This window comes from Protomyctophum parallelum (assembly GCF_964188405.1).
Source record: "Protomyctophum parallelum genome assembly, chromosome: 3".
In the NCBI taxonomy this organism is placed as follows: Eukaryota; Metazoa; Chordata; class Actinopteri; order Myctophiformes; family Myctophidae; genus Protomyctophum; species Protomyctophum parallelum.
In genome coordinates, this window is record NC_139698.1 from 31,473,879 (window position 1) to 31,489,638 (window position 15,760).

The 15,760-nt window shown below is 39.8% G+C and overlaps 1 protein-coding gene across 2 annotated transcripts; it reads left to right on the forward strand.

Moving 5' to 3' along the window:
- Window positions 1-719: 719 nt before the first annotated feature.
- LOC310856347 (matrilin-4-like) lies at window positions 720-15,520 on the forward strand. 2 transcript variants are annotated; one of them, XM_083761724.1, is made up of 12 exons: window positions 720-958; window positions 2,904-3,052; window positions 3,719-4,291; window positions 4,470-4,586; window positions 9,438-9,560; window positions 9,832-9,954; window positions 10,934-11,056; window positions 11,541-11,663; window positions 12,235-12,645; window positions 12,987-13,139; window positions 14,360-14,452; window positions 14,685-15,520. In XM_083761724.1, exons 2-12 carry the CDS (start codon window positions 2,926-2,928, stop codon window positions 14,738-14,740), a joined length of 2,022 nt encoding a protein of 673 aa, XP_083617850.1. In that variant the 5' UTR covers window positions 720-958; window positions 2,904-2,925; the 3' UTR covers window positions 14,741-15,520. The 2 variants fall into 2 exon arrangements, with proteins under 2 accessions (XP_083617850.1, XP_083617851.1); XM_083761725.1 differs by having other exon boundaries at window positions 2,925-3,052.
- Window positions 15,521-15,760: the final 240 nt, after the last annotated feature.

The window sequence follows — 15,760 nt, forward strand, 5'->3', positions numbered from 1 at the left end:
TCACCATGTCCTCAGAAATGGCAGATACTATACCTTGCAAAGTCATTGAGATAATGTGCTCATACCATGTATAAAAGTGTTTCTTTTGTGGCCAGTAGGTTATTTCATGGTGAGTGGAGTGAGCTCTCCTTGTGAGTCTTTCCATAAACTTGCTGACTGGGAATACATGTAGAGAATAAATTAATCCAAATGTCACTTACAATAACCATTTAACAGTAGCTGGAATCCTCTGGATAAAGTAGAGGTAGTGTATTTTGGCAACACTTAATGATAAAAACCTATTTTGGTTTAGCTACATCATGTAACAGGACCCTCTGGATCCCTTACTTAGAGGTTGAGTTAAATGAAGGTATTTAACGCATACTCAGTTTATTCACCACAGGTAATAATAATGTTGATAGTCCTGGTGCCCACCTGTCCCAAAAATATTGTGCCTAGATGTCCCTACTGCATCTGTCTTGTATTCCTTAGTCATTTGCTTTAGCTGTTATGTAACAATTACCTACAGGCTAAATTAACATTCAGGAATGGATATTTTACTGTGTACTCTGGCAAGATAGTTTATTCACTGCGGTCACCACTGGTAATAAAGTGACACTGAATGTGAGAATAGATAGAACTGTGATGTGATTGTGTTTTCCAACAGAGTTGCACAAGAGGCGTTTCCCAGGCTAGAGTCAGACAGAGGGAGCAAGTAGTGAAAAAGTCTGGATAGAGAATTGGGGGCAGAGCAGTGCATGTGTTTGGACAGAGGAAAAAGGACAGAGAGAGTGAAGAGGGAGAGATAGTTAGCTGTATTCATACCAGTAGATCTGACTGAAGTTATTAGTGGGACTAAATAAATAAAGATTATTATTATTATTACTTCTTTTTCGTGTTGATGTCTAACACCTTTGCAAGGATTTATACACATCTATTTTGTTTTAAGGAGTTTGACATATTGTCATTTCAAAATAAGGTAAGTCATTTTCATGATCATGCATAGGCCACATCTTCCTCTCCAGATAAGTTAAGGTTTTATTCTGATCAGCTATCATCAACAACTGTATGATGATTAATGTGACAGAAACAATGGCATTTCTTTGAATTCTGTGATACAAAACAAAGCTAGACACCTGTTACGTATGTTTCCCAGTGTTTACTAGAGAGTATTGGCAGCAACTCAGCTTCCTTTATCTGCATCATGAAAAGTCATCAAAGTTCCAGAATATACAAAACAGAAAGGCAATAAAATGCTTTTTTTTCTCCTTTCTTTTTTCTCTTTTTTAATGTGGAAATTTCAGCTTAAAAATGAAGGGGAGTGGCTTTGAATAATTATGCAATTTATAAAGTGTCCTATTTTGTAACGTATAATAGAAAAACATTGTTGCCCTGGATGAATTTGGAATTGGAAAACAATTGTTTACAGTTTGTGATAGTCACGTTTCAGGAGATTGATGGTAGGTAGGGTCTTGTCTAATTTGGAATCATTCAAACATCTGTTGGCTAATGGCTCTACTACTCTAGTGAGTCAAGCATGAGAAACTAAGTTGTTTGGATGTGAAGATTTAGGGCTACAGTCTCCAGGTATAATAGGCTATATCTAGGTTACAGCAGAACAGTATTTTCAATCAGTGAAATAGGACCTCAAACAGATGCGAGGGCATAGGTCGACACGAGTGCATTGGATGCTACATGTGTGTGTGACCCTTATTTATCTCGGGTCAGCAGCAAACCATAAACTTGTCTCCTGTTGTATCTCCCATTCCTGCGAACGGTATAGGCTACAAACTGAGCCCAAAGTCTGTGTCATTGCCGTCAACGGAACTGAAATGCTCAGGATTCTGTTCTTGGACATCTGTGATGGTGCCAGCTTACTTTTGAATTAGAATAGAGTAGGCTACATTCATATGGCACAATGCCACCTTTTGGAACACATTTCAGTTTCTGCAATCTGGTTTCAACCTGAAAAGGAAGGGGATGACTCTCCAGAGGACCGTGGTGGAATTCTGTCTGTGCTAAATCACCGGAAGCCACCCATGCTGCAGATGCAGAACATGTAAAATCCCATGCTCTTTTGCAGTTTTGTACATGGAAAACCATATATTAAAAAGAAGCATAAATTAAGCTCATCCCCTTTTTATGGTAGCTCTAAAATGTGTTCAATTGTGTGTGTGCACTGCTGGTACAGGAGACAGGATGGTATTTTGAATTAATTAACAAACCACCTTGATTGCACGGTATGATTTGTGTGGTTCCAGAATAACTATTAAATGCTATGAATGAATGTGGTATGACAACTATTCCGCATTTAAAATCTGAAATCTGAAGCTGGGTCATATATGCAAGAGGTGAAAGTGTTCCTATTTATAATTCCTCCTAATCACCGACACGTATCATGTCTCAATGTTTCTGTCTTTACTGTGATCATACATCTGGACCCCTTTTACTACATGTTGGGATATATTGGTATTTTTATTTTCTGTGTTTTCATTATTTGATTGTCTAGGTTTTCTCAGTTGCTATGTTGATCGTTCTTGTGTTACAGTGTTTGTCCCAAATTAATTTTGGGGTCCCCAGATTATACAAAAAAACCAAAAAAAACATTGCAACTGATTGTATTGAGGGTGGAGAGGGGTCACGAGACATGGCCAAAGCATTTCCGGGGGTCCCCAGCCAAAAACGTTGAGAACCCCTGCCTTAGGTGACCCGGTGGTCACCTACTATCAAGCTGGGAAACGCAATTTGTTTTTACATTTCTAATTGTGATTCACCAAAGATATTCTCCACTCAGTCTCTCTTTCTTCCCCACTGTCCCTCTGACCCTTAACTTTGCATGTTCCTTGTTTCTGTTCCTTTGCTTCTTGCATGTTGTTAAATTGTTACTATCAACTTTTTGTTTGTCTTCTCTTTTTAAACACCAGCACGATTGTGTGTCTGCTCAGAATGAGGACCCTGGCTTTCGGCCTGTTCTGCCTGCTGTGCTGTGATGCAGCCCGGCCAGACAAGCGACGCCCCATACCCGACCTTTCTAGATCCCAAAATGAGTCCACTATACCAACAAAGTTAGTGGGTATGTAATCGTGTGTGTGTGTGTGTGTGTGTGTGTGTATGTGTGTGTGTGTGCGTGCACGGTGTGCGTGCCAGGCCCGGCGCCACAGGGGGGCAAAGTGGGTTTTTGCCCCCCTAAATCAACCTCTTTGCCCCCTTAGATCAAATAGTTACAGACAAAACAATGGTACATTTCCAGGCATTGAAAGGAAGGAAGCCAATGAAATCGTGCACCTCCGCCCTCTATAGATATGCAAATGTGGCGCATTGTATTCATGTCCAATACCTGCCCCCGATTGCCCCCTCTGTCATTTCATCCTGGCGCCGGGCCTGGTGCGTGCGTGTCTCACCACCTAAAAATAAACTTTAATTTTCAGATGATTTTATCCAATCAAGAGAAATAGTGGTCCACGCAGTTCCAATTTTGTCAGTTCATTTTTTGTTTCATCACTTCTAATTTCACTCGTTTATCCTGTAGGCCTATCTGAGTAGTAGTACTCTCTCCTGACTGACCTGTTTACTAAAGATCTGGAGAGGCAGGGATACCCTTGTTACTGAACAAACGCTTAACAATACAAACAAACTTACACTGCCTTTATTAAAAACGTATACATATGAGCTCTGATTTGAAACAACATTGGTTTTAGTAATACAATCACAATGCTTTTCACTGTGTCCCTGATCTCAGAGAACCCCTGCAAAGGTGTCCCGCTAGACTTCGTCTTTGTCATCGACAGCTCCCGCAGCATCCGTCCAAACGACTATGAAAAGGTCAAGACCTTCATCGCCAAGCTACTTCAGTTCCTGGAAATAGGTCCCGACGCGACGCGGGTCGGCCTGCTGCAGTACGGTAGCTTTGTCCAAAACGAATTCTCCCTCAACACCTACACCGCCAAGGCTGAGGTAGTGCAGGCCGTACAGAACATGGAACACATGGCCTCAGGAACCATGACCGGTCTGGCCATCCAGTACACCATGGAGACAGCCTTCACAGAGGAAGAAGGCGCACGGTCAGCCCACCTCAACATCCCTCGCATCGCTATGATTGTGACGGACGGGCGTCCCCAGGACACGGTGGAGGAAGTCGCGGCTCAAGCGAGGCAGTCGGGAATCCAGATCTTTGCTATTGGAGTGGGCAGGGTGGATATGAACACCCTGGAAGCCATAGGGAGTGAGCCTCACTCTGAGCATGTGTACCTGGTAGCCAACTTCAGTCAGATTGAAACGCTGATCTCTGTGTTCCAGTCCAAACTGTGTGGAGGTGAGTGGGCTCTGCTCCTGTCCTGTCCCCCCTCGGTGGAGATACAGTACTTGAATTGAAATAGTGAGAAGGGCTGATCCCTATATTGCAGTAATGTGGAATAATGTTTTACTCATTGTGGATTTTTCTGTGTGTGTGTGTGTGTGTGTGTGTGTGTGTGTGTGTGTGTGTGGTTCAGATATGTGTAAAGAGGTGGACCATCAATGCCAGCATATTTGTGCGAGCACCCCAGCTTCCTACAGGTGCAAGTGTAGGAAAGGCTACACCCTCAACCCTGATGGCAAGACTTGTAAAGGTGAAGAAACTGCTTTTCTCTTATCAAACCTTACACAACTACGGGAATTCAAATGTAATATTTAGGGGCTGTGTTCATAAAAAATATCTTTAAGTGCCAGTGCTCTTCTGGCATGCAGTTTTATGGTAAAGACGAGCTGGAGTGCTCCTCTTCCCAGCTTGGCGCATTGTGTTTTGTGCTCTCGGCTCTGCCTCAAGCAGAAAAATATAGTTAATACGTTTTGAGGAGCACCGATCATCAATACTTTCCCATGTGGGGGAAGTATTGAAAGTATAGTTGTATAGTTGATGTGTAGTGCTCTGGACATGATATAGAAAGTGGGTGGCATCATGGCTGTGCCCACATCTGTGCCAACCTGCCTGATGGTTATGAGTAGGGATGTCCCGATACACTTTTTTCGCTTCTGATCCGATCCCGATACCTACATTTCTGTGTTAGCCGATACAGATACCGAATACCGATACCAGTGTTGTGATCTCATGTTGTGTTTATAGCTATCTAGCTATATATCTCGTGTTGTGTTTATAGCAGACTCCTCACTCAAATGTGCACTTGCAGTTTGGGCAACTCCAAGGCAAACTCCACATGTCCCAACATTGTATTCACCTGCCATAGTGTCAACCCCTTACCCCTGTGTCGGATCTGTGGGTAGAATGGCATATTCACCGATAACGATATGATCCGATATGACAAATAAGGGCCGATCCGATACTTTTCCCGATACCGATACAGTATCGGGACATCTCTAGTTATGAGTGTCGCTGTCGTCCGGGATATCAACTCAACAAGGACCTGAAGACATGCAGTAGTAATACATCCACCTTTCTTTTTATAATACCATCACTATCATCTGTCAGTGCAATATTAATCAAGTTATTACAGAAACACACAGACATACATAGATAATTTCATTTATACCTCCATTCTATTGTAGTGCAACGTGGCCTCATAGATTAACTGGGATTACAATCTGCGGGACCAGTCCAAAGGACACACACATTTTGTGTCAAAGTGATCCATCCACCTACATTTGGAAAATGTACCTCCTGTTCATTTAGTTGATGTTGGCCAGGCCTAAAGTGGAGGAGATTTCCTTTAAGGAAGTTAGCTTTTTCAATCATCCTACCAGCTGTTGAAATGTGGTGTACTCTAGTATAACGCAATATCAAAACAGTATGAGATCATGTGATGTTTGATCTTTCCCAGTACAGACTTTGGCTCACAGTTCTGCACCTCTAGATTACTGTATTAAAGATAATTATAAATGCTTTTATCATGATACTGACAATGTCCTCGATATTGATTTCAGCAGAATGATCTATGTCTAAAGAAGGAAAACATTCTGACTCCATATTGGCCTCTTCTTTGATAGTCTTACTTAATTACTTACTTATCCCCATTACGCCGGCTGGCGCATAGGGCAGCAACAAAGTTCCTCCACTTGCATCTGTCTTTGGCCATCTTCTCTATGGTCCCCCAGCTCTGATGTTGTTGCTGGAGCTCCTTCTCGATCGTCCTACGCCATGTCATTTTAGGCCTGCCTTAATTTCTCTTTCCTTCTGGGGTCCAGTCAGTGTAATGCGACCCTTGGGATTGCGTTGATGTCCATTTACAATTTACAATTTACAATTTAGGCATTTAGCAGACGCTCTTAATCCAGAGCGACTTACATTTAGGCAAGAACAAAAGCATGGGAATACATCACATAAAAGCATTTATCATGAAACATGCGTAAGCTAAGAAGGTAACAGTGGAATATCTATATGATGAAACTATACATACACTATACATAATAAACTATACATATTCACTACTATGCTATACATATGTACTATGGCGTGCTATGACTATATACAATACAATTATAGTGCTGTCTACATAACATGCTATAAGTCTAAGTCAAATGCTATCTAAGCCAACAGAAATTCTATCTAAGGGGTTAGGGTAAGTGCTATGGGCCATGATGGAGTCTGAAAAGGTGGGTTTTCAGGCTACGGCGGACGATTGGGAGTGATGCTGCAGTTCTGACTGCAATGGGAAGTGCATTCCACAGTTTTGGAGCCAGAAGGGAGAAGAGTTTGGGACGTGTGGAGCGTTGTCCCGGCGTTTTTAGTGAGGGTACTTCCAGTTTCCCTGCGTTGGCTGATCTGAGTGCGCGGGAGGGTTTGTAGGGTTCAATCATACTTGTAAGATATGGGGGAGCCATACCTTTGGTTGCTTTGAATGCCAGCATCAGAGTTTTGTATTCTGTGCGGGCAGCGACCGGGAGCCAGTGGAGGGAGCGGAGCAGGGGGGAGACATGTGAGAATTTTGGCTGGTTGAAGACCAAGCGAGCTGCTGCATTTTGGATCAGCTGGAGAGGCTTAAGTGCACATGCTGGTAGGCCAGTAAGGAGGGAGTTACAATAGTCGAGTTTTGACAAGACTGTTGTCTGGATTAGGAGCTGGGCTGATTCCTGGGTGAGGAACGGTCTAATTCGTCGTATGTTATAGAGTGTGAACCTACATGATCGAGTGACAGCTGTGATGTGAGCTTTGAACGAGAGCTGACTGTCCAGGACAACACCAAGATTCCTGGCTGTTGGGACAGACGTTACCAGGGCGTTGTCTACGGAAATAGTTAGCTCCTGCATAGGGCAGGACTTAGCTGGGAAGAAGAGAAGCTCAGTCTTGTCTGGGTTCAGCTTGAGGTGGTTGGAGGACATCCACTGTGATATGTCAGCCAGGCATGCAGTGATGCGCTCTTCCACCTGAGCACATGGCTAATCCAGGTCCACCTGCGTTGATTGATTATACTGTGCATGGTGTCTTGTCGGGTGATGTTGAGGAGGTTATTGTTTGAGATGGTCTTGGGCCAGAATATACATAGGATTTTTCGCAGGCATGATGTGTGGAAAGTGGATAGTTTATGGATATAAATTTCTGTTGTTTTCCAGCATTCTGCACTGTATAGTAGTGTTGAGAGTACGCAGCTTTGGTACATCTGGAGTTTTGTTTTTGTGCTGTATTGCTTTGATTTTCAGATTTGTTTAAGTCTTATGAAGGTTGTGTATGCTTTGTTGATCCGGTTTTGAACGTCCTTACTAGCTCCCCCATCGTGGTGAATGACTTCCAAGGTATGTGAAATTATCTTTTCCAATACCTGTTATATGTGTTGGTGTAGGCTATTGGTGTATTCGTAAAACCGGCTTGTTCTGGTGTACTACAGTGTATGATGATTTTGCAGAATATTTTGCTGGGAACAGAAAGAAGTGTGATGCCCCTCCAGTTGTTACAGTCGGATAGTGTGTGCCTTTCTTCAAAACCTTAACGATCACTCCTTTTGTCCAGTCCGATGGTATCTTCTCTTCCACCCAGATGTTGGTGTATAGTGGGAGTAGGATGTTTGCAGCTAGCTCTGGATCGACTTTAAAGAGTTCTGCGTTTAGGTTATCAGCACCTGGGGATTTTCTGTTTTTGAGTGATTTAATGGCCTCGATTATTTTGGTGGGTTGATGCTAATCCAGTCCATATCTCCTACAACTGTTCCTTGTTGGTTATGGGATGCTGCGCTTGCCAGCTCCTCTAGGTGGGCTCTCTTGAGGAGCCTAAAAGAGCCTAATCTTTTTGATAGTCTAATGATGTTTATTTTCAATTCATTCAGGCTCCATTAGAGACTGCCTTTTATCTATATTGACATAGTTTCTTTCTATCTATAGATTTAGACATATTTTCTTCACTCATTAGCAGTAAAATCATGTTGGAATATGGGATGTTTTGAGACCAGATTGTATCACAGCAAAATAATGAGCGTTAATGTAACTCCGAGAGACCCTTATATGAGTGTTTACCTGAGACTCAATTGCCTCAGGGGTTTGAGTTGCAGTAGCAGCAGATAGTCTTAGTTGTAGTTGTGGTAGTATTTAGTTTGCTGATGGGAAATTCACCCCCCTCAGGAATAGACTATTGTGATCTGGGGAACCATGGCTGTGAGCATGACTTTATCAGTACTACAGAGTCCTACGTCTGCAGGTGTAAGAAGGGCTATATTCTCAATCTGGATGGCAAGCAGTAAATTGTTTAATGCTTCTTTGACCAGGACAGTTTACGAGGAACACATTCTTCTGCATAATCACTTATTTGAGATTGGCAGCACTGACATTTATATTCTAGGTCATGTTCTATCTAAGTTGTCCATGTGTGTTCTATGAGCTATAGAAAGGAATACCAGCACTCACTTTATATATATTTATTTAAAGTTTTCCCCCAGCATCAACAAACACTGAACGCTTCAGCCCGGAGGCCTTCCTCAGTGTGAAACCTGAGGAATAGTGTTATTGATTTGTTAAACATTTCTACAGCTTCATTATAACAATTCAATTGCTTGATATTCCCTATTCACCATCATTCAATGTTTTCCACTTACTCAGTGGAAACACAGTTTTCTTCTTGTTGGAGTTATTATTCTCTTTATGTAAAACAACAGAACAACAGATGTAAACATGTTGCTAATTCTAATAACATAATTATTTCGATCCACATGGATAATCCATGCAAATTCTAATCATGTAGTCATGCTTTAACCACCACTTGAACCCCAGCAAGCCTAATCTTGCTAGAAATAGCAGATCTTGTAGCTTGTAGATCAGCTATTTTTAGCAAAAGGAGGAAAAAAGCAGTCCAAAAAATACAATTGTCACTTAGGTCCGTTTCACTGAAACTAGACTAGAGACTAGAGTGATTAAACAGTGATAATTTCATATTAGCTTTCGATTTCCTATTCAGTCCTGCTGACAGTGGCATCATTCATTTACATGCATCTTCTGTTCATTTCTAATCTTTATTTCTGTGCCTTGACTAATTATTATTATAGAGATTGACCACTGTGCTGATGGCAAACATGGATGTGAACAGGAGTTTATGAACACAGAGGATTCCTGTGTGTGTAAATGTAGAAATGGTTACACATTAAGACCTGATGGGAAAACATGCAAAAGTAAGTTTCATCTGTATTTTTATTTGTTGTAACCTGACATATATGTAGAAGATTAGATACCAGGTTCCTGTAAACTGGAAGTTGATATGACAATACCTAACTAAGTGTGGTTGCATTTTTATAAATCCTGCAAAACATGTTCTATGTAGTATTCCAAATGATTATAGTCGATGCACATCATTATGAGTATGACCATTAAAAAAATCTGTTCTTGTCACATCCTTCTTACTAACCTTAGTGTGTAATGTTATATAACCTTGATTCACTGCAGAGATCGACCACTGTGCTGATGGTAACCATGGATGTGAACAGGAGTTTTTGAACACAGAGAAATCCTGTGTGTGTAAATGTAGAAAAGGCTACACACTCAGACCTGATGGGAAAACATGCAAAAGTAAGTCTTAACTAGGAAACATGCAAAATTTAGCATGTGCTCAGTACCGGTGAAGATTTCACTTTTTAAATCATTTTGTACACCCCTGTATACCGCCCACCTGTGGTGTCGATACAAGCAAGTCAGTATCAGACGTTTAACAGTGGCCTACAATGACTGCATGAGGCTGCTACTGAGAGCTCCAAGAAGCTCCAGTGCAAGCCAAATGTTTGTCAGTGTTGGGGTCTCCACCTGCTCTGCTGTGCTACGCAATCTCATGTATAGATTTATGTGTAGAGTATCTGAGTCATTAAATGACATAATTGATGTCATTACTAACCCAATACGAAGTTCTGTCAGGTTCTCTTCCAGACTGTGGAACCATTGGCGAACGTGTTCGAAACTGAACATGGTGGAACTCTTTTTATTGTATATTTCTGTCTATATTTTTACTTCTTGTATTGTTATTCTGTACTGTGATATGGATTCCCCTGAGTCTGCAATAAAGATTGAATTGAATTGAATTGAATTAACTGATGCTTACTAGTGTGTAGATATTTCATGGTATAAAGGAAATATTTAGTAATTCTTTACACAATATGTGTTGTAAATTATCCATAGCATCCCTATTCTGTGGCGAACATTTGGTGTAAATGGCCAATCTACAAGAGATATGGTGTAGACTAGAGAGAAATACTAGACAGCCCAGGGGATGCTGCTGATCATTGAACAAGTACTTTGATCCTGTGGGTTTTTACCTCCTCTGTGGCAGTAGCAATACAATGAGTTTAAGACTACGGGTGATTTCATTTTGATGTATGTGTATTATTCCATACTGTACAATGTACACTACATTACAGTATTGTGTAATGATAACTAAGGTAACATTGTATTTGCTGTTCATAGACTATCCCGGTCTTGAACAAACATGATTTGTGCCATAATATACCTTGCTTACTAATCTTGTCATCTCAGTTCTGATGAATGTGATTCACTGCAGAGATCGACCACTGTGCTGATGGAAACCATGGCTGTGAACAGGAGTTTATGAACACAGAGGACTCCTGTGTGTGTAAATGTAGACCAGGCTACACACTAAGACCTGATGGGAAAACATGCAAAAGTAAGTCTCACTCGTTTTATTTTTTAGATCAAACATTTATTCCACTGCTATGTGTGTGGGACGTGGTTCAGAGTAGGCAACGTGTGGGGGCGGTTTCCCAATCGTTCCAGGAAAAACAACAGTTGTCCATGTTAGATTAAACCAGGTTCTGTAAAATAGCATGCCAATGATATAAGATGCCTTGAAAACAGTGTCTAATAAGAAAATACAAAACAAAATTGATAATATAATTTCTACAACAGCTCTTGATACAAAGTGTTCAGATTAAAGATGGGTACGGTTTGAGTATAAATCACTTTATAGTATAATTTTGCATAAATGGTGTCTATTCAAATTTGAGTGTGTTAATCTGAATATATATTATGTTATGATAAAGGTGCAGGTTTGTGGGCACTGTATTCTGATATTAGACTATTAGATATTAGACAAACAGAACTGCTTCACCTTTTTAAGGGTTCCTCCTTCTACAAATGTTTCACTGCAGAGATTGACCACTGTGCAGATGGCAAACATGGATGTGAGCAGGAGTTCATCAACACAAACAACTCATGCGTGTGTACATGTAGAGAAGGCTACACACTCAGACCGGATGGGAAAACATGCCAGAGTAAGTCCAAACTCATCAAAATCATAAATGTACATTGGATATTTAAACACATTAATCAATGCTTTGATCAAATACCATGGAGAAGATTATTTATTTATTCTTTAGAGATAGAAACATGGAATTAGATTCATGACACGATAAAGTAAGTAATTCTTCCGCTGAGAAATTTCTTTGCTAGCATTGTTTTATGATTGAATAACTGTAATGTAGTAATGTAACAGTAATAATATATTGTTTCTCTCAATGTTACTTTATAATATAATTATGCATAGCTTACATTGGATGAGTAAAGTAAAAGGTTAATTTTAACTTACTATTTCAATTTGTAAACATACTAAATAGCACTAAGCTATCCATGCCCTTTACGGTTTAATAACACTGCTTGTGGAATGGGACCTTATTAAAATTAAAATAGAAATAACAGGGAGCAAGATGAGAATATAGGAGATATTTGTACACAATTCGTACCTCAAAAGGAAATTAAGGAATGCAATAGTTATCAAACAGCAGTTTATTGTGTGTTTGCTTGAACTACTGTTATGTACTTATTCAACGAAAATCTCTCTTACAGAGACAGATTGTGGGGATGGAGTCATGGATCTGGTCTTTGTGATTGACGGTTCCAAGAGCCTGGGCTCTGACAACTTTGAGTTGGTCAAGAAGTTTGTCAATGGTATCGTGGACTCCCTGGATGTATCCACAACTGGCACACATATCGGACTGCTCCAGTACTCCACCAAAGTCCATACTGAGTTCACCCTGGGCCAGTACACGGCAGCTCAAGATATCAAACAGGCTGTGACCCGTATGCAGTACATGGGCAGAGGTTCCATGACTGGATCAGCTCTACGTCACATGTTCGAGTACAGCTTTTCAACAAAGGAAGGTGCCAGGCCAAACCTCCCACACGTGTGCATTGTGTTCACTGATGGAAGATCCCAGGATGATGTTTCAGAATGGGCTACCAAGGCAAAAAAAGCTGGTACAGTGCAGTTGATTGTTTTCATATGATAATAATATAGTTGGCTATATTAGTTGGCACAGTACATGCTGTGTTATTACCAGTCACAGCAAGGCAATGACAGGCTTAATGCCTTTTCTGTCATATACAAGAATATTAGGATAATAAGGATTACGCAGCCATAGAATAAATTAACTGTTGTTACAGCTCTTTCTACTGCTAAAATCTCACAACTATTATTTCAGTTAAAGTTATTTATTTATTATTTCACTTCACCATGAAATGTTGCTGTCATTTCAGTTTGTGAAATTGTGATTAGAAAAGACATTGTTTTGTGACATCTTGGTTTCTGTAACTTGCAGGAGTCACAATGTATGCCCTTGGTGTTGGCAAAGCTATTGAAGAGGAGCTGAGGGAAATAGCTTCTGAGCCTGATGATAAGCACCTGTATTATACTGAAGATTTTGATAAAATGGGAGAAATCACAAACAAGTTGAAGTCAGTGATATGTAAAGGTACAGTATAACGGAAACAAACAAAACATTCAGTTAAATACATACATGTGAATAGTCTAAATAGATGAATCAATTCTTATGAACACATAATTTATAATACAATATCTATAATCCAATCAGTACATTTTATCTCTATTTACATTCCATCTGTTACTTCCATGATGCCCTAAAACAAACACAGAAACATCACTCCTCTTCCAACTGTCAGATTTATTCTCTCCTATGCCCTGCAATGCTGCATGTCAGAAAAGGTTTCTTGATGTACCGGTAAGTACTTTCAGCCATGTAGTGAAGTGACGATGTCATGTGTCATCTGTTTATTTTTTATCCGAGTATTTTGGAGTCTGTTAAAGTAATCTTATTTGTTTACTGTCGATAAAACAGAATATTTTTGGCTTTGATCAAACAAAGTGATATCAGAGTATTATTATTAGAACTGTGTGCTGCTCCATCATATTACATGCTGCAGGACAATCTTTTCACAGAAATATGCAAGAAGTCTCTTTCCTCCACAATAGTGGTGTGTCTCTGCCCTCTACTGTCTCCAAAGGGCAGTGCAGTGACTACTACAACTAGATCAGGGGTGGGCAACTTTGACGAGAACGGTCAATATAATTCCACACTCACTCCAGAAGGCCACGTTGCATATTACTGTCAGCATTTTTTTTTTTTTTGCTAGATTTGAATTGAAATCCTGACATGTTTTTGCTGTGTTTGAATTGGAATCCTGAAAAGTTATTTTTATTGTATTTCAAATGCATTTATACTTTATGACTATGAACTTTATGAACTTAAATATGCATTGGACATAAAAAAAAGACAATAAAATTAAAATACTAATCATTCAGCTACTAATATAGTCATATAGACTAAAGTAATTAAAGCGGGTCATGTTTGGAATTGTAACAGCTGAAATCAATAGTATATCAGTATTCTGATATTAACCTGAGGGCCACATTAAGTGAAGGTGGCCTTCATGTGGCCCCCGGGCCGCCGGGCCGCCAGTTGCACATGAACTAGATGATAACATTGCCATCTATTGTGTACAGTACACAGATGAATGTTATTGTTACCTATGAAATGTGTCCTAATGGTCCAGATCACTGTTTAGAATGACTCATTACCTAATCCCAACAGAAGGAATTCACCTCAATAATGATGATTAATATTGTAAATAAACTGATTTAAGGTTTTCCCACTGATTAATTCTCTCCCGACAGACAAGCCATCTGATAAGGATATGTGCCAGTGTGAGACTCTGATAACATTCCAGAACCAGGTGACAGAGAAGCTGAAGACACTGAACCAAAACAATATCCTTTAAAAAGAAAACAGAGAGAAGGCTTTTGAACCATAAAGTATATGGAAAAATCAATTTGAATTTCTTCATGCCGATTCATTGAAAAAACATTATTAAATAAAACAACACAGTTCAAGATTATGCGATTAATCAAAAGCGGAATTTATAATATATCACTTGTTGCAGGCTTTCTTGTAGTATTAAAAATATACAGTATATTTTAATACTTTCTTTAACATGTCCACTTGAAGCTATGGCAAAGAAGTTGGAAACCCTTGAGAATCAAGTTGTACATAAGTGAAGGTCTGCTCCCTCCTCACTCCACCTCTCCTCTGACGGTACAGTGTAGCATTCTACATATTCTTTAAAGCTGCAATCCCTAAGCTTCATGTCAGGATTTCAACCCGCCCCGGGTCTCCCATGTGGGAGGCAAAACGTCTGCCACTCTACCAAGATGGCATCCCCACTTGTTCTGGGGAGATATGAGAGTAGTAGGGAGTAGGGACTAGGGAGACCAACTCTAACCACTGCAGAAGTACTAGTTATAATATTGTATTAAAGTACTCTAACATACAGATTGGTTTAAATTATGTTTTATTCTCTAAGTCTAACCCATTGAGACCTGTTAAACCTATACATTGTTATACTTGTGCCATTATTATTTTATTATTAGTTTTCAGAAAACTGATTTAGAAGGCTTTTTTCTTTTCACGTCTCAGGTCTTGATGGGTTTAAATAAATTCCGGATTGCAGCTTTAATCCATTCCAAAAAGCTACACTGAAATATATGCTACACAGTAAAATCCTCTGTGTTCATTAACATGTAACATCTGTACACTCGACTGAGTTACAAATTGATACATTCACAACATGGATTTTACTGTGCATTCTACTGTAATTATTTATATTGTATACAAGCTTTTTGTATGAAATGAAGGAAGTGATGTCAAAATTATAAGAGGAACATTTATATGGCAGGAAACTGCAACTTAAAGATTTAAACACGATCTTTGATAGATGCTTTGTTATGTAATTACAAATATTTAACAGTATTGAAAATAAAACATTATACTATTCTGTGTGTTTTTTATTATTATTTGCCCTTTCAATTGTTATTTTCCATTTCATTAACATTCCATACAAGACCCAAGATTTGAGAGTAAATTGCCTTGGATTTGGTGCCTTGACATCCTACTATAAATGCGCCATGTCTCTGTTCTGTTTGTCTGAGTGCGTGTGTGTACGGTTGTAATGCACGTAACTCGAGAACCATTCGCCCCACCGACTTCACATTCGACACACACGTTCCACACTCCCACAG